At 44.2% G+C, this 19,693-nt stretch overlaps 1 protein-coding gene across 1 annotated transcript; it reads left to right on the top strand.

Moving 5' to 3' along the window:
• Positions 1–3,708: 3,708 nt before the first annotated feature.
• On the top strand, positions 3,709–7,420 carry Liat1 (ligand of ATE1). Its single transcript, XM_013359773.4, has 2 exons — positions 3,709–4,050; positions 6,292–7,420. Exons 1-2 carry the CDS (start codon positions 3,834–3,836, stop codon positions 6,783–6,785), a joined length of 711 nt encoding a protein of 236 aa, XP_013215227.1. The 5' UTR covers positions 3,709–3,833; the 3' UTR covers positions 6,786–7,420.
• Positions 7,421–19,693: the final 12,273 nt, after the last annotated feature.

Genomic DNA, 19,693 nt, shown 5'->3' with positions numbered 1-19,693 from the left:
TGTAATCCCAGCAACTGGGGAGCCTGAGGCAGGAGGATCTCAAGTTCAAAGCTAGCCTCAGCAACTCAATGAGGCCCTAAGCAACTCAGTGAGACCCTAGCTCAAAAAAAATAAAAATAAAAAATAAAAAAGACTGAGGATGTAGCTCAGTGGTAAAGAGCCCTGGATTCTGGAGCTGGGGTTGTGACTCAGTGGTAGAGCACTCGCCTAGCACATGTGAGGTCCTGGATTCGATCCACAGTACCACATAAAAATAAATAAATAAATAAAATAACCACAATTAAAAATATATATTTTTTGGGGGGAGGGGAGGGGGGATAGTGGGAAATAGTAGAGGATAGGAAGGGCAGCAGAATACAACATACACTAGTAAGGCAGTATGTAAAACGTGGATGTGTAACCCATGTGATTCTGCAATCTGTATATGGGGTAAAAATGGGAGTTCATAATCCACTTGAATCAAATGTATGAAATATGATATGTCAAGAGCTTTGTAATGTTTTGAACAACTAATAATAATAATAAAAAAGCTCAAAAAAATAAAAATATATTTTTTTAAATTTTAATTTATTTTTTTTAGTTGTTGATACAAATTTATTGTTATTTTAAAAAAAATATTTTAAGTGGGCTTGGGTTGTGGCTCAGTGGTAGAGCACTGGCCTAGCATGTGCGAGGCCCTGGGTTCAATCCTTAGCACCACATAAAAATAAATAAATAAAAAGAAAGGTATTGTATTCGACTACAACTAAAAAATAAATATTTAAAAAATAATTTTAAAAAAGGAGACCTGGGTTCAATCCCCAGTATGTATGTGTGTGTGTGTGTGTGTGTGTGTGCGTGTGTGTGTGTGTGTGTATATATATATATATATATATATATATATATATATATATATATATATAAAAGTCCATACATATATAGTTAACTGATTTTCTACATGAGTGCTGAATCAAGTCAAGAGGTGCTGGATGTCTTCTCAATGGAAATTCCTGGAACAACTGGGTATTCATTTGGGGAAAAATGAATGTTGGTCCCTACTTGACTTTATTCACAAAATTAATTTGAGATAGGTCACAGACCTAACGTTAAAATTCACAAATCATAAAACTTCTAGAAGAAAACAAAATATACCATCTTTGCAATTTAGGGGTCAGCAAAGATTTCTTGGGCAAGATATAAAAAAGAAAATATGGATAAAATTGTTTCATCAGAATTTTAAATGTCATCATTTAAAACCATTAAGAAAATAAATAACGTGGGGCTAGAGTTGTAGCTCAGTGGTAGAGTGCTGTCTAGCATGTATGTGTGAGGCACTGGGTTCAAACCTCAGCACCGTATAAAAAATAAATAAATAAAACAAAAGTATTGTGTCCTCTACAGCTAAACAAATATTAAACACATAAAATAAAATAAATAACTGGGTACGATGGCACACTTAAGCAAGATCCAGTCACAAAATAAAAAATAAAAAGGATGTGATGGCACATGCCTAGAATCCCAGCAACTCAAGATGATTGCACGTTTGAAGCCAGCCTCTGCAACCTAGGGAGACCCTAAACAACTTAACAAGATCCTGCCTCAAAATAAAAAAAAGCTGGGAATGTGGCTCAGTGGTTAAGTGTTGCTGGGTTCAATCCCCAGTAACAACAACAAAAGGGCTGGGGATGTACCTCAATAGTAAAGTGGCCCAGCGGTAGAGGGCTTGCTTCCCATGTGCAAGGCTCTGGGTTCCACCCCCCCACCCCCTACCACAAAAACAAAACAAAATTGCTCAATATCATTCGTCATCAGGGAATGGAACTTAAAAACCACAGGGAGGCACAGGGACACAGATTAGTGGCATAGTATTCACCTAGCATGATCAAGGCTCTGGATTTGATTTCTAGCTCGGCAAGAAGACACAAAATAAAACAAAAACCAAGCAAAACAAGACCAAAAAAAAAAAAAACCCACAGAGAAACACAACTTCTTATATGTCAGAATGGCAAAAGTCTAAGATTGATATTATGTATTGTCCCTGTTATCTATTGTTGCAAAACTCTATCACTCCGAAACTTAGTAACTTAAACAATTAACAATCACTACTTTGTCTCACTGTTTCCTTGAGTCAGGAATTAGGAAAGAATGGTTGGGTGGGGTCTGGCCTGGGGGGGCGTGTCTTTCCTGCTGAACAGATCCCCCTTGGGGGGTTGAACCCAAGGATTCCTCCCACTGAGCTACACCCCCAACTCTTTTTATTTATTTTATATTATTTATTTATTTATTTTGGTAGGGGGATTAAACCCAGAGGTGGTCGACCCCTGAGCCACATCCCCAGCTCTTTATATATTTTATTTTGAGACAGGGTTTCACTAAGTTGTCCAGGCTGGCCTCGAACTTGTGACCCACCTGCCTTAGCGTCTCAGATTGCTGGTATTACAGGTGCGTGCCCAGTTCCGCTATTCAGTGTGGAAAAGTAGGGGCTGGAGTAACAGGGGCACCTCTCTCTTCACTTAATGTCAGGTCTCTTCATGTGTATAGTTGAGGCTTCCTGGAATCATGCCAGCCTCAGGGCCCTCGGGGATCTTACTGGGAGACTCAAGTCATAGGCTAACAAGGTGGATGGATGCTGTACCATCTTTTTGCAACCAAGCCTAAAAAGTCCTCCACACAATGCCACTCCCGCTGTGTTCTTTGGGTTACAAGTTAGTCAACAAACTTGTCCAAATTAAAAAGGGGCGGTGTGGGAGGGTAGATGTAGGCTCTGCCTCTTGTGGGAACGGCCAAAGTCTAGCTGAGCTTGTGGAATGAGAAATATTATCGCAGCTGTGCTTGGATGATTCAATCTGTGGTGGGTTCACCTGAAAAGAAAAGCAGGCGGCAGATCATCCCGGCCCTGTGAGCCACAGCAATCCAACAGTATTGACAAGAACTGTGATGAGGGGCTGGGGCTGGGCTCAGTGGAACAGCGCTGCCTAGCACATGTGAGGTGCTGGGTTTGATCCTCACCATCGCATGAAAATAAATAAACAGAATAAAGATAGGCTGCCCAGGCTGGCCCCAAATTCCTGGGCTCAACCTCCTGAGAGGCTGGGACTAGAGGCACATGCCACCCCCCCAAAAAAAGATCTTGAGGGGAGGGCTTGAAAGATGAGAGCCAATTCCAAGTGACAGCCGTGGCGGTCAGCCTAGCCTAGGTTAGGGCAAAAGCGCGGGAGTGGGAGACAGGAAAGCTGCCTAGGGCTGGCCTATCCAGCTGCTTTCTTCACTGAGAAGGGAAACAGTGAAGTTTGATTTGGACATATTGGCTTCCACAGATCAGGGCCAAACAAGACTGGAACCCGCACAATAAAAATTTAGGTAAGAATAAATAGTATTTTAGAAGGCATAGGAGTGGGCCCGGGTACAGGGGCGCATGCCTGTAATCCCGGGAGCCTGAGGCAAGAGGCTGGAAAGTTCAAGGCCAGCCTCGACAATTTAGCGAGGCCCTAAGCAGATTTAGAGAGACTCTGTCTCAAAATAAGAACTAAAAGGGGCTGGGGATGTGGCTCAGTGGTAAAGTGCCCCTGGGTTCAGACCCCAGCACCAAAGGGAGAAAACACGGCACAGAGTGGAGAAGTAAGTCAGCCCGAGGATTTAGAACCTCTCCCACCCTTTTTCCTCGGTCCTAGATCTTCAACATCTTGAAACACGCATGCGCACACGATGTCCTGGGGGGGGGCGGCTTTCCGAATGCGCACGCGCGAGGTCGGCCGGTCGCCGTGGGAGACGCGTGGCCCCCGCCCGGCAGTCGGCGCCCGATTCGTCCCGCCCGGCAGCCCAGCCGCGGGGCCCAGTGGTGAACCCGCGGGCTAATGAGCCGCCGCGGTGGGGTCGGGGCGGCGGCGGGGTTCAGCGAGGAGTGCGAGGAGGACGATGAGGAAGAGGAGGCGCCGGAGGTCGGCGCGGTGGGCTCTCCGGGGTCCAAGCTACCTCCCATCGCGGGCAGCACCTCAGAACCGGTCAAACGGAAGGTGAAGAAGAAAAAGAAGAAGAAGAAGAAGAAGACCAAGGGGTCGGGCAAGGGGGACGGTAAGAGGAGAGCTAGCGTGGCCACCTCCGCTACCCCCGGACACCCACCTCCTCCCAGAGGTGCCCTTCCACCCAGAGAGAGCTGGGAACCAGACAGAGACGCTCCAATCCAGAGCCCCCTGGTCTCCACATTCTACTTAGGTTGGCCCAGTGATGCCCCGCCCTACGCCTTAAGACCATGGTGTCCACAGAGATTGTCCTTCCAGGAGACCCCTTCGAGGCCACAGAAGTTCCACCAACTTTGCAGAGATCCCACACGGTTGCACCGAGAGTTCCCAATATGCAATAATTCCTCACCTCCTCACCGGCAACCCCCACAGATACCGCATTCCCAAGAGCCCCCCCCCCAGCCCCACAGATACCCTCTCAACTTCCCAGTCCCTCAGCCCAACTTCTTTCCCTAATACCCACACCTCCCTGAAGAAATCTCAAGCCCTCTACAGAGACCACTCACAGAGAGACTTCTCTTGACCTGAAGACACTGACAGATAGACAATCATATACAGAAACACAGACTCCTGCCTTCCCCACAAGAGGTGGTCCTCACGTCCTCACGCATCAAGGGGCACCTGCCTCTGGATGCTGTGTGGACACCAACACCCAGGTAAATGCTTAGGAAGAATCCTCCCTGGGTGGACCCCACCTCCATCCACCAAGGGGCAGCCCCACTGCATACCTGTCACTGCCCCATCCTCTTATCCCTTCCCAACACATCCTCATGTCAGTGACACCATCCGATGACACTAAAGCACAGCTACCCTGTCATGCACATAATTCACAGGCGGCACACACACAGATACTGTTAGACATTCACATGCATAGACAACCCTGTGTGCTTCCCAGCATACCGTCGCAGGTACCCCAGCCTCAATGACAACTGCAGAGTCCCCACACCACACTAAGCTCTTCTCATAGGACCCCCAGATTTCTTCTCCACAAAGGCCCTGAATGCCCACTTCAAGGAGAGAGTGCGGCAATGATGTAGAATGCATCCGTCCATGAGCACAGTGATTCCATTGTCACCTGTGTGGTCCAGCTCAGTGGATTTGACCGTCAGGGAAATGGCCCTGACCTCCAGTGAGACTGGCTCCTGGCTCAAGTTTCTGGTTTCTGGCTGTCTGTGTGCAGGAGGCAGAGGAATGGCAGGCAGCCCCGTTCGGCCTTGTAGTCTGGGGAAGGAAGCAAGGACAAGGGTATAATGGCTTCTTCAGGTGGAATTGTAATAAAAAGACAGAGGGGGAAAAAACAATTCTGGAGTATAAGGCAAAGATCTTGTGTGTATCCACAAAGCAAAATCAGGAAGTGTACTGTCTTTTTGGTGTATAACTTTTCACTGTTCAAATTATGGTGGTATGTACCTCATACTGTCAGCAGGGGACACCAGATAGTTTTGGGGGTGTAGAAGATAAAGAAATATCAAGACATGAATTTTCCCCTTCTTTTCTTTGCTCTCTCCCCTCCTTTTTGGCTGAGGGAGGTATTTCTGTCTCCTAAAAACTAGAAGGATGAACTGATAAAAGAACCATAACTTTTAGTACTTTATAGGAATGTCATATAATTCTGAAAAGCTACTTTAAAAAAAAAAAAAAGGAACAAAGAAAGAAATAGTACAAGCCACACAGCAGAAGTATTTCCGGGTTTGGCATGAAGCCGACTGCATCAGTCAAATTTAGGAAGCTTTTTTCTTGTCTCCATTTCTTCCACCATCAAGTGTCTAGACTGGCAGTCGAATCACAGACACAGACTGGAAAGTACCTTGGTAAACCTGGGGTAAGGTTCAGTGCGGGCAGCAGGGCAGCCAGAGCCAGTTCCTACCTTTGAATCCGACTCTGCCATTTGCTGTGTGACATTGGCAGTTAATGAAACTCTTGGGTCCTCAGTTTCCTGACCTGGAGAACAGGACTGATAGCTTCTATCTGGAGGGCCTGCTTTCCAGTAGGTGCTCAAACAATGGTTCCCGGGGCTGGGGTGTAGCTTGTTGGCAGGGTGTGTGGTTGGTACACACAAGGCCCTGGTTCCTTCCCCAATACCACAAAATAAGTAAGTAAGTAAATAAATAATGGCTCCTCTTGCCCCCAGATGATTTAACCCAAAGCATAAGAGACTGGTGGGCTTGGCAGTCTGAGCCTTGGGTGAAGAGTGGTCCCCACGCCCCTTCCATCTTTGGTGATTCAGGCATCCTCCCAGGCAGGCTCAGGGCAGACATGGCCGCAAACACTAACCTCTTCATCTGCTCAGCAGATAAACATCAGAGTCGAGGCCTGAAGAGTCAGCCACTTTCTTCATCCTTCCATGACATCTTAAATCCCAGCAAAGACCATGGCGCCAAGTCAGAGCCCAAACCGGACAAAGAGGTAAACAAGCACAGCCCTTCCTACTCCTGCACTGTGGTGAGCCTGCCCCCCTTTGCCGAAGTGGAAGAGAACCTTTCCAACCAAATCAACGAGAGCCTGCGTTGGGATGGAATTCTCGCTGATCCAGAGGCAGAAAAAGAAAGGATTCGCGTATATAAAGTGAACCGGAGGAAGCGGTACCGGATTTTGGCTCTCAAGAGCTTCCACGAGGATCCCTCTGCTGAGGACAGCCCTGAGAACTTACCCTACCTCTCAGACAAGGACTGCAGGGCCAGCAGCAGGCCACCAGCGGCGAAAACCGACTGCTCTCATCACTTCTTAGAAGGAAATCTCTCTGCGAAGCTCCTACCCTCTGATATAGGCACTACTGTGCCAGAGTGAAGTCTACCCTCAACAATGAGGAGTGTCTCCTTACCACAAATTTATGTTTTTAAAAAGAACCATAATAAAAGAAAATCAGACTGGTATGGGAATGCAGTAAAAGTAGGGAGTACGGAGAAGACCAGCCTCTCCTTCACCCCGAGGCTCCGAAGTGCCTGGGAAAGTCACATTCCTGAAGAACCCAGGCAACTCAGCAGACTCGGTGCTCTCCAGAATTGCCTTTTTCTTAAACTGGCATCTCTCTTTGTTGTGTAATTTCTCATCACAGTTAGCTGTCTATAATCTGCCCCCAAAAGGAAAAGAAACTGTGGATTATGTAAATTCTCAGTCTCAAACTAAGTTCATGGATAAAACTCATATAGTGCATGCATCTGTCGACCCAAGAAAATGCCCTGAATATCCTGGAGACTTTGAATTAAACACACTACTTAAACTTACATGACCTTCAGAATCAGTGGATTCTAGAACTTTGTCCTTGGGAGGTTACAGTGGGAGGTCTCCAGAGGACGATTGCTGCTTTTATAAATACAGTCCTTCCCTAATCCCCCAAATAACATTTTTGGGAGTCCTGGGAATTAAACCCCCCAAATAACATTTTAAGCAAAGTTCTGGAGCATTAAATATACCTTACTGCAGGTATGGTGATGCACATCTGTAATCCCAGCAGCTCAGGAGGGCAGGAGGATCACAAGGTTGGAGGCCAGCCTCAGCAATTTAGCAAGACCCTCTCTCAAAATAAAAATAAAAATGATGGGGATGTAGCCCAGTAGTAGAGCACCCTTAGGTTCAATTTCCAGTACCAAAAAAAAAAAAAAAAAAAAAACCAACCCTCACAATGCTGCTTATCCTTATCCTAAATTTATATTCCTCCCTTTCACAAATATTTATTGAGTGAGGGCTATGTGCATCCTTCCAGAAGCAGGCCCTAATTCAAATGCAAGGAGATTATTTGGGAGACTTCCCAAATAATTGGTGTGTGGAAGAGAAGAATGGTGGGGAAGGGAGGCAGCCAGTCCAGGGATCAGCATTAAGCTACCTTTCACCCTCAGCACCTGGAGCTTAGTCCCATGGGGAGGCACTGGGAAACCATTCAAAACCCAGATCTCAGAAGTATCGCATTTGAGCGTGGGAGCTCGGGTATTATTCTCCCTGAAGGCACTGGCTGAGGGCTGGTCCTGGACAAGGAGTGCCAATTCCCTGGCATTTCTAGCCTGCCGCACTGTGTGCGCCTGGAAGCCTGCCTAAGTTATGGGGAGAAGTTGCTTTCAGGCACAAGAGGCAAATGGATGGGTCCAAAGGTTAGGGGTGATCTCTGGGTTGGCATCAGCTCCCTGCGAGGGGCAGAGTGGAGGTCTAAGAAAAGGTTCTGCCTTCCAAAGGGTTTGAATGTTCTGGGATAGTTGAGCATACAGTGTACACGAGCCAGGCTGAAACCAATGCTAAGCCCCACAGGGCGCTTATTTGAAAGCTGAGCGAAGCTCCCGTCTTGATCCCATTGGCCTTTGGCTCCCAGCAGCCCTCTTCTCACCCTGCCTTAAAAGTCCAGTTACAGAGTTTCCATGTTTTTGTCATTTGGCAAAATATTCTGAAGGAACTTTTAGAAGAGTCCTCTCCTGCCCTGGAAAATGGTGAGTAGCCAGGCCTGGCAGGGACCCTGAAGCAAACAGGAATGGCCTTCCCTGTGCTGAGACCGGGCCTGTCCTCTCCACTGTCCATGGAGAGTAGGGGAACAGGAAGTGAGCACATGCCCAGCCACGTGACCCTGCTGAAGTCCCAGGTATCTGGGTAAAGATGGCCAGCGGGGAGCAGCTGGGCTGTCATCTCATGTGCCCTCCAGATCCACCTCCGAGTGGTGGCTGGGGATGTGCTGCATGGTGGAGTTGGAGGGCCCGACAGACCTGAAGAGGACCCAGGCATCTTAGCAGAATCTTCTGAGGGTGGTGAGGGGCGGGAGAGGTGGCCTGTGGTGGTCTTCCTGCCATGAGATAGGGCATCATTCTGGGATAGTGGCTAAGGTTATAAGCTCTCTCTCTTTTTTTTTTTTTTTTTTGAGTGGGGGAGTCAGAATGTTAGATCGTGATTTTCTGTTGTTGCTGTAACAAATGACCACAGACTCAGTGGCTTAAAAGAACATGAAGCAGTTCTACAGTTCTGGGGGTCAGAAGCCCACACTAGATTTCAATGGGCCAGAGCCAAGGTCTTGGCACTGCTGCAGCCTGTTGGGGACTCCATAGGATACTTCATTTCCTTGCATTTTTTTAGCTTGTAGAGCCACATATCTTGCATTCCTTAGCTTGCGGCCTCTTCCTTCATCTTCAAATGTCAAAGGTGGCCACATCCTTATAGTCCTACAAAGAAAAGATTTACTCCTGTGTTCCTAACCAGTGTCCATATCAACCCTAGAGAAGGTCTCTGGCCTGGTGAGGATTGCGTGCTCATCAGTGGGCTAATCACAACAGCCAGGGAAATGGAGACTGTGATGGCTGACAGACAGACAGACCTCCAGTGTGATGGGGAAGTCCGAGGTCCACGCCCACTGGCTGCATGAGCTGAACAGACTGAATCTAAGTAGAACCTATGCAGTGTGACTCCGTAGAGGCCAAAGTAGACAGAGACTGGTCCATTGCCCTCCAGATGAAGAATGATTTTTTTTTTTTTTTTAGCAGTACTGGGGATTGAACCCAGAGGCACTTTACCACTGAGCAATACCCCAGCCTTTTTAAAAAAATGTTTTATTTTGAACCAAGTTCTCACTAAGTTGCTTAGGGCCTCGTTAAATTGCTGAGGCTGACTTGGAGCTTGTGATCCTCCTGCCTCAGCCTCCCACATGGCTGAAAATCATAGGTGTGCACCATCACACCTTCCCTAAAACTGATTCATTTTTCTTTTTTAAAAAAAATATTTATTTTTTAGTTGTAGGTGGACACAATACCTTTATTTATTTATTTTTATATAGTGCTGAGGATCGAACCCAGGGCCTCTCATGTGCTAGGCAAGTGCTCTACTGCTGAGCCACAACCCCTGCCTCTGATTCATTTTTCTAAAGGCCTGATCAAAGGTCATAGGAGTGGCCTGTATGACAGGAGTTAAGTGATCTGGATTGACTGCATGCTTATCTCCGGAACCACTGACCCTTGGCCAATGCCAGGAAATCTACTAACTGAAAATAAATAATGTCTAAACCTCAGGTCCATGAGTCGCTTGGGAGCAGAAGGCCCTGGTTAGTAATAATAATTGGGTTGATGGTTTGTACTGAATTTGGTGAAGCCTGGAGCTGGGCTTGAGCCCTTAAGACATCCCAGCACAGCCAGGATGTGCACCCTCTCACTATGAGACCCTCAGCGTGAGCAGAGAGGTAGACATTGGCACTTCATATGCACATCAGCAGGGGTTGGAGACCTGGGAACAAGCAGTCTTGTGTGAGCCTCAAGAGCCAGCACCACTGCAGGACAGACTGCCGGGTGAGACCCCCAATGATCTCTGCTTGTCTATTCACACCCTTCTCTTTAATGTGGGCTGAACCTATTGACTCTAATGAAGAAAACACGGTAAAAATGATGGGATGCTCTTTGCAAGAAGAGGTTTATAAAAAAATACCGTGTTTAGGGGGTGGGGAGGGAATGAATGAGTGTTTGAGGGAGCTGTGAAACTATTCTGTAGGCTACTACAACGGTGGACACATGTCATCTTGCATTTATCCAAAACCGTAGAATATACACCAAGAGTTAACCCCAAGGCAAACTGTGCACTTACTCCCGCCTCAGCCTTTGAGGAGCTGGGATTACAAACATGCAACACCACACCCAGTTTAATAAAGTGGTTTTAAGTCACTAAATTTGGGGATCATTTTTTTCTTTTCTTTCTTTCTTTTTACACAGCTAAAATGTCCAGTTGAAACAGTTGGCCTCTTCCCTCACCACCAGCCATGCTCTCAGCAAGCTGCCTCAACCCTCATCTGAGGGCTGGAAAATCCAGACCCCAAGCTTGTCATAGGAAGCCACATTTTGCCAGGCACAGTGGTGCACACCTATAATTTCAGCAACTTGAGAGGTTGAGGCAGGAGGATCACAAGTATGAAGCCAGTCTCAATAATTTATTGAGATCCTGTCTCAAAATTAAAAAATTAAAAGTGCTGGGGATGAAGTCCCCCTGGGTTCAATCCCCAGTACCAAATAAAAAAAAAAAAAGCCATATTTTAAACAAGTACCACAGACACCCACTCCTGGTGTTTGGAGGACCTTAAAATTTATTTCTAGAAGTGATGCTGTGTCCTATAGGGTTGAGATCACTGTGGGGCCAGTTCAGAGCTGGGTTGGACTGAATGGGCCTCTTCAGCTTCCTTATTCCCTTCCCAGTAAAGCTGGGGAAGAGAAAAAGCCTCATGACTTCTCCTCACTGTGCACATCCCAGGAGCTACACCTACCTATTTGTACTGTGTTTTCCTGGCGTGTGTTTTGTATCTCATCTCCCAATTGTAAGTGTAATATTTTTATGGAATTTTATTGTTTATAAGTTCTTTCACCTCTTGCACAAGGAATTCAGATCCTTAGGTTGACACAGTGAAGATTTGGGCCTACTTTTTCTGGAGTGGGTGCAGGGTCTCTGTTCTAGTGCCTAAGTCTTTGGTCCACTTTGAGCTGAGTTTTGTGCAGGGTGACAGACATGGGCTTAATTTCAACTTGTTACATGTGGACTTCCAGTTTTCCTAGCACCATTTGTTGAATAGGCTTCTTCTATTCTATACTGTTGGTCTATGTTTATAGCAGCTCAACTCACACCAACCTAGGTGTCCTTCAGCAGATGGATGGATAAAGAAATTGTGGTATATATACACAATGGAATTTTATTCAACCTTAAAGAAGAAGGAAATTATGGCATTTGCTGGTAAATGAATGAAGCTAGAGAATATCATACATGATTTCACTTCATCCACATAATAATCATCCAGGTACAAGGATGTTAGATTCCCAGTTGCACACAAGGAAATCAGCACAGAGTGGGAAAGGGACTTGTTCAAGGTCACACAGGGACTAAGAGGAGAACCTGGGATGTTCAACCCGGTCCGCTGATTGCAGAGATCCTGCTCTTCGTTACTGTGCCAGTGCCTAAGACAGGCAGCCTAGGCGGGCGCCCACATATTGCCAGAGCTCAGAACAATGGCAAAAAAAGAGATCAAAGCAGCTGAACAGGGCTTGTCGATAGGGTTGGTTGCTGGTGCTGGGTGGGTGAGTCGGAAGGACAGAGTCAGTCCCGGAACTGTGGCTGGCAGAGAAGCTTCCTGGGGAAGTAGGAATACCCACCAACTGGCCTAGACAGACCCTGGGGTGACAGGAAAACTCCCTCAGCCATCCCGGCCATACTGTGTACTTGTTCATGGTCAAATCCAGCCTTTGAAACCATTGACATGGTCCCCTCTGGTCACCACTGGAAAGGATCCTACCTCATTCAGCCATTCCCATTCAGTCACAAGACCCCAGACCAGCACTCCGGGCTCTGCCCAGCAACCTCAGCCTGCAGCTACTGCCTATGCCTTGCCTTTGAGGATGGGTGTCTTTGCTGCTCAAAGTATACTTCTGGAACCAGCAGCACCAGCATGACCTGGGAGCTAGGTAGAAACGCTCTTGTCAGCAAACTCTTAGGTCCCCCACCCAACTAGACCTACTGAATCAGAACCTGTCATTGAACAAGATCCCTGGCTGATTTGTATGCACATTAAATTTGAGAAGCTCTGATTGTTAGGAAACAATTCCCCAAAGGGAATTCTCATGTTTCTCATGTTTCTGCAAGTGTTGTGAGGATAATAACTGGTTACTTTTGTTCCAAACTATCTTTTGAAGGATGTTTGTATGATAAACAGCTTTGGAAGACAAAGATAGTGTCTTCCTCCAGAGCAAAGAGCAGATTTGCTTACTACCTATTCAAGAAGGTTCTGGTTCTTAAACTTAGTGTTCCCAGATTTGCTTACTACCTATTCTAGAAGGTTCTGGTTCTTAAACTTAGCGTTCCCCTCCTATAACCTAAGAACCTCTCTATTTCACCCCATGGGAAATGAAACTGCAGAACCCAGTGCAAATGCTAGTATTCTGCCTACTGCTATTGCTGTGACTAATAAATCATCCTTTATCTCAGACCCAAGAGTCTCGTGTCTTTACCATCATCCATGAAATTGTGGCAGGTTTTCAACTCAAGACACTTTCCAGTTCTCCAACCTGGTCTAAAAGACAGACCACTTCACTTTAATTTCTCTACACTTAAATCAGATCACCAGAACCTGTGTGAAATTCTACACTCAGGTTTTACTTTTCAGACTACATCAGAAATACATGACTGTTTCAGGCAAATTAGAAAATAAAGGTAAGGAAAAGAAGTTTTTAAGACACCTGATAGTCCCACCATTTGGAGACCAATAGCCTCATTGCTTTGGTGTCCATTCTTTCAGTCCTTTTCTGTTATTACATCTACACATAGGAAAACAAAATTTATGGGACATTAATAAATACATTATTTTTTAACAATTCTGTTAAAAATATGGCATGGACATTTTTCCATATCACTAAATTGACATCCATATCACACTTTGAGATGCTTGCTGCTTGCCTGTATTGCATTGTATATGGACTATTTATTCAATCTCCTATTTGTGGACATTTAATTGGTTTCCTATTGGATTTTTTTTTCATTTAATGTACTGGCAATTAAACCCAGGGGCACTTTAGCATTGAGCTACATCCCCAGCCTTTTTTATTTTTTGAGACAGGGAATTGCTATGTTGCTGAAGGCCTTGCTAAATTGCGGAGTCTGGCCTTGAACTTGCAATCCTTCTGCTTCAGTCTCCCAAATTGCTGGGATCATATTGCCCAGCCTACATTTTTTTTTTTGACTCTTCTAAACAATTCTGCAGTGAATAGCCTTATATGCCCATCTGAGTGCAATTTTCCAGTGCTTTGGATACATTCTTGGGAGTGAAATTACAAGCCAAAAGATAATTAAAACAATAAACACTTGTATAACTTTTAACTCATGCCAGGTATTGTTCTAAGCTTTGCACACATCAATTTATTTAAGCCTAACAACATCCCTAGGACAAAACTCTTATTATCCCCATTTTATAGAGAGTGTAGGTGACTTGCCCAAGTTCACACAGCTAAAAATGGTGAAGCTGGGATTTGAACCCAGGCATTTGGACTCAGATACTGCATGTTCCCATCCCACTGGATTACTAACTGCCCTCCTGGCTTTCCTGAGGGCCAGACAGGAAACAACACAGGGAGAATTTGTGGATCTTGAATTTCATGCCCCTAATATAGCTGCAGGCAGGGGTAGAGTCCTCTCGGAGCTTAGTGCCAGGAGTAAGCTCCTTTCTTTGGAAGTTCATGTCCTTATGCTAGTTATTGTTACACAGGCTGCTTGTCATTTTGGTCTTGCTCATAAGGAAGCTCAGGACTAAGTTTGTTCTCAGTAATAGCTGCTCATCTTAGCCCGGGTTCTGGCAGTGTGTCCCCTTCCCTCCTGGCCTTTGTCCTTTTACTGTGGTATATTTTACTGTAGTCACCCCTGCCCCATCTTGAAACTAAGTAGATGCAAGTAAACTCCAAAAATGAGTGAAAAAAATTCATTCAGGAGCTGGAGATATAGTACAGTTGGTAGAGTGCTTGCTTTTGCCTGCACAAGGCCCTGGGTTCAATCCCCAGGACCACACACACACACACACACACAAAAAAAAAAAAAAAAAAAAAAAAATTCATTTAAACTACTTTTTCAAGAAGCAGGGCAGATAGGGCTGGAGTTGTGGCTCATCCGTAGAGCGCTTGCCTGGCATGTGCAGGGTGCTGGGTTCCATCCTCAGCACCACATTAAAAAAAAAAAGGTATTGTGTCCAACTACAACTAAAACAAAAATATTAAGAAGAAGAAGAAGAAGAAGAAGCAGCAGCAGTGTGGTGGTTTACTCCTGTAATCTCAGTGACTCGGGCTGCTAAGGCAGGAGGATAACAAATTCAAGGCCAGCCTGCGCAACTTAGTGAGACCCTGCCTCAAAATAAAAAATTAAATGGGCTGGGAATGTGGCTCAGTGGTATAGCACCCTGGGTTTGATCCCCAGCACCACAGAAACAAACAAACAAACAAAGCCTAAGAAAAAATAGATTACCTGTTTTGGAGCCCCTGTTAGAACTCCTGTAGGTGGGTGGAGGGGCATTGAGCTGGCTCTGGGAACATCCTGTTAATTGTACTTCTTTAGCTTAATGAGCTAAACACAGGAGGACGGTAATTTGTAATTAGCAGCAATTGGTTGGACACACCAAAACCCCCGAATTCTTTTTTTTTTTTTAAAGAGAGAGAGAGGGAGAGAGAATTTTTTAATATTTATTTTTTAGTTCTCGGCGGACACGACATCTTTGTTTGTATGTGGTGCTGAGGATCGAACCCGGGCCGGACGAACCCGGGCCGGACGCATGCCAGGAGAGCAGCGTGCTACCTCTTGAGCCACATACCCAGCTCCCCCCCCCCATTCTTATTCTGAAAAAGAAGCCAGCAGGGCTGGGGAGGTGGCTCAGTGATAGAATGATCACCTAGCATGCATGAGGCACTGGGTTCTATCCTCAGCACTACATAGAAATAAAATATTGACATATTTTTGAAAAATAAAAAATAAAGATATTGTGTCCACTTAAAACTAAAAAATAAATATTAATAAAAAGAACATAAAACTCTCACTTAAAGAAAAAAACAATGTCGGCTCAGAACCAGATGGCTGATTCCATGGCTACACTACTGGGAGGCTGAAAACAATATTTACAGTGCCACCATCTAAAAGCGATATTTTCCTATAAACTAGTGCAACCATATACCATCAAAAGATCCAGTTCTCCCCCTAAAATTAATGACAGTTTATCTCTGGGGAGAATGTGAGTGATTTCTATTTTTGCTGATATGTATTTTCTAATTTTTAGGAGCATATAACAATTGTATAATAGAATAATCATAAAAGAAAAATAATAAGTTTGCTCATCAAATTAAGACTTCATTAAGAAAATAAGAAGTGCCGGACCTGGAGCTAATGACTAATGATAGTGCTTGCCTCACATACTGATGTCCCGTGTTGGACCTCAGACACCACAGAGAAAAAGAAAAGAGGAAGCCTGGAGTGGACAATAGCATTCACTCATGACAAAAGACTTATGTCCTGAATAAGTAAAGAGCTCCTTGAAGTCAACATTAAATTTCCAAATAACACTGTGGCCAAAGATTTGAAACAGACACTTCATGAAGTGTATATAGATAGAAAACAGGACACAAAAAAGTGTCTCTTGCTAGATTTTTTTTTTTTTTTTTTCAATTTTGAGACAGGGTCATGCAAAGTGGCTTCGGGCCTAAGTTGCTGAGGCTGGCCTTGAACTTGTGATCCTGAGTTGTGATATGTATATTTTTGTACCTGGTTTGTGTGGTATGAGTTCATGGTTGTTTTTTTTTTTTTTTTTCAGATTTTTAAAATTTTGTCTTGTATCAGTCTGATGGGAAGTTTTTTTGCAAGGAATTTTTCTATTTTATCTAAGTTGTCTAATAAAATTGTTTATAAAATTTGGGGCTGGGGTTGTGGCTCAGCGGTAGAATGCTCGCCTCGCACGTGCAAGACCCTGGGTTCGATTCTCGGTACCACATAAGAATAAATAAGTGAAATAAAGGTATTGTGTCGAAATATAACTAAAAAAATGTTTAAAAAATTGTTTATAAAATTAAATATAGTTAATAAAGTTGTTTATAAAATTATACATTTTCAACATCCATAAGATCACTCTCTCTGTGACAGGGTCATGCTATGCTGCCAAGGTCAGACTTAACTTCTGGGAGGCTACCTCAGCCTTCCCAGGAGCTGGGGCTCCAGGCATACACCACATCCAGCTTGAGACTCTATGCCTTTCATCATGTTGGTAATTTGTGTTTTCTATTTCTTGATCCATCAAGCTGAAACTTATCAGTTTTTTTCAATCTTTTCAAACAATCAAATTTCTGCTTCTGAATTTTTCATAATAATTTGTCTATTTCTTTTTTTCTCTTGCAGTGCTGGGGACTGAACCTAGGCAAGTGCTGAACCACTGAGCTGCACCCCCACCCAGCCTTGTTTGTCTGCTTCTATTTTGTGGATTTCTACTCCTATCTTTATTATTTCCTTCCTTCCTCTTACTGTGGGTTTCATTTCCTCATCTTTTTCTTGTTTTTCTAAATAGGTGGAAATGGCCATAAGAGGCAATGGGCACAGGAGTTGTTTCTCACGGTTACTAATAACCTGGGCTCTGATTCAGTGTCCCAGTTTATCTCTCCAATCTCTATAAGCAGTTCTCTGTATTAAATATCTGGTATGGGTTTGGATTTTGTAACTGCATCCCCCTATTTTTTTTGGTATTGGGATTGATCCCAAGGGCATTCTGCCACTGAGCTACCTCCACCCTTTTTATTTTATTATTATTTTCAGGTACCTGGGATTGAACCCAAGGACACTCAACCCCTGAGCCACATCCCCAGCCCTTTTTATATTTTATTTAGATACAGAGTCTCCCTAAATTGCTGAGGGCCTTGCTAAATTGGGCTTTGAAGCTGGCTTTGAACTTGCAATCCTCCTGCCTCAGCCTCCCAAGTAACAGGTGTGTGCCACTACACCCAATTGGGTGTAGCTTATTATACAGGAAATAAGCTGCTTCTCCCACAAACATGGGAGAAGTATGGTTCTCTGACTCATTGATGCTGTTTGGCCATGTAACGTGCTTTGGCCAATAGAATATGGGTGAAGGTTTCAGGGTGTAGTTTCTGGTGCAGGCCTTAAGTGGGGTTGGATATTTCTACTTGCTTCTCGGTGAGCTTTGGACTTTTGCCTGTAGAAGGATATGACCTAAGCCAGTTCTCTAGCTTACCTCAAAGTCAAATGGAACAGACCTGAACTCAACATCTCCCCTGGGGGCAGAACTGCCCTTCCAGACCTATATATATATTTTAAGCAAGAAATAGATGTTCACTGCTCTCTGCCACTGTAACTTTGTCGGTGGTTGCCCAGTACTGGGGAGGAAAAAAAAAGTTTTCCTTTAAAATTTTGGAACTGCTGCTGGGTACAGTGGGGTATACTTGCAATCCTAGGGACTTAGGAGGCTGAGGCAGAAGGACTGCAATTTCTAGGCTAGCCTCAGCAACTTAGGGAGATCCTGCCTCAAAACAAACAAACAACAAGTAAACAAAAAACTATCCGGAACAGCTGATTAGCCAATTCATTTCATGACAGTTTCACCACATAAACCAATTGGCAAGATTAGTCCTCATTATTATCCCAAATAAGATTTAATTTCTTCTATTTAGAAGATACTGGCCTTTTACATGGTTTCAAGGAGCCCTTCATGTAATGTATTTAGTATTGTTTGTTTTTTCTTTTTTTTTTTTTAATTTTTGTTTTTAGTTGTAGATGGAAACAATACCTTTATTTTATCTATTTTTATGTGGTGCGGAGGATCGAACCCAGTACTTTACACATGCCAGACGAGTGTGCTACCAATGAGCCACAACTCCAGCCCCTTGTTTGGTTTTTTCATTTCCTTAAAGTTCTCTCACTGTAAAACCTTATTTGTATTCCTCAGAAAACACGTTGGGAAATAGTGACAAAACAAAGCACATGACAGTGATTATTTAAAAATAAAATTATCAGAATTTCATTTTGAAAAGAGGTATTCCTTGCACTAGGAACTGCTACTCAATCTACAGAGTTATGCATTTCTTAAATTTCTGAGTTTAACCACAAAGGCTATCTAAGATTTATCATAATGTTGTTAATTATACCTATTATATCTTTCTCCTGGGGGCACCAGCTTTGTGATATGCTTAGAAGAGTTCAGGGGATTTGAAACATTATTAGTTTCAACCCACTCCTGGTTACACACACACACACACACACACACACACACACACATACTTCTAGCTTTAATCTTATGCAGGTTAGTTTTCTTAGCCAGGTGCATGCTTCTGTAAACCCAGCCACTATACTAAACAGGAGAATCACAAGTTCAAGGCCAGCTTCAGCAACTTAGGGAGACGCTGTTTCAAAACAAAAAAAATTAAAAGGGCTGGGATATAGCTCAGTGGTATGTGTGTCCTATACCACCAAAAAAAAAAAAAAAAAAAAGCAAACACAGTTTTCCACAGTAGGCTTATTTGTTTTGTGACTCCTTTTATGCATACTGAGTTAAAGGTCAGGGCCAGGGCTGAGGCTCTGTGGTAGAGCACCCAGTGCAAGGGAGCAGCGGGTGGGAGGGAGTTCCTGTGCAATTTTGGAGCTGCTTGATGAGCCAATTCATTTTGGCCATGTATTACACCATATAAACTAATTGGCAAAATTAGTCCTCATTGTCATCCCAATCAACCAAATAAGACTTAATTTCTATTTGGAAGAGGCTGGTTTTTAAACTTATTTTTATTATTTATTTATTTTTTTGCCAAGCTGGTGATGGAACATGGGTCCTTGTGCATGCTAGGTAAGAGCTCTATCCCTGAACTATGCCCCAGCCCTGACTTTAAAAAAAAAAATGATACTATGTATTCTTAGGGCATATTTATTTTTGATTCGTAACTCAAAAGATAAGCAAATAGAGCTTAGAGCCTTCACTTGATGCTTAAATGAAATAATGAAATAAAGGGCCTCCATTTTTCTTCTTTCTTCCTTTTTCTCTCCCCAGTACTGGGGCTGAAATCCAAAACTTCTCACATGCTAGGCAAGCTCTCTATGACTAAGCTACATCCTCAGCCCTGTATATTTTTGTTTCTATTTTGAGTTGCCAAGGCTGGCCTTAAACTTGGGATCCTCCTGCCTCAGTCTCCTAGCAGCTGGGATTACAGGTGTGCTCCATGCTCCCAGTTGGGGGCCTCTCTTTGCTT

This window comes from Ictidomys tridecemlineatus, chromosome 3 (genome assembly GCF_052094955.1).
Source record: "Ictidomys tridecemlineatus isolate mIctTri1 chromosome 3, mIctTri1.hap1, whole genome shotgun sequence".
Classification (NCBI taxonomy): domain Eukaryota; kingdom Metazoa; phylum Chordata; class Mammalia; order Rodentia; family Sciuridae; genus Ictidomys; species Ictidomys tridecemlineatus.
This window is presented reverse-complemented; position numbering and strand designations above follow the sequence as displayed.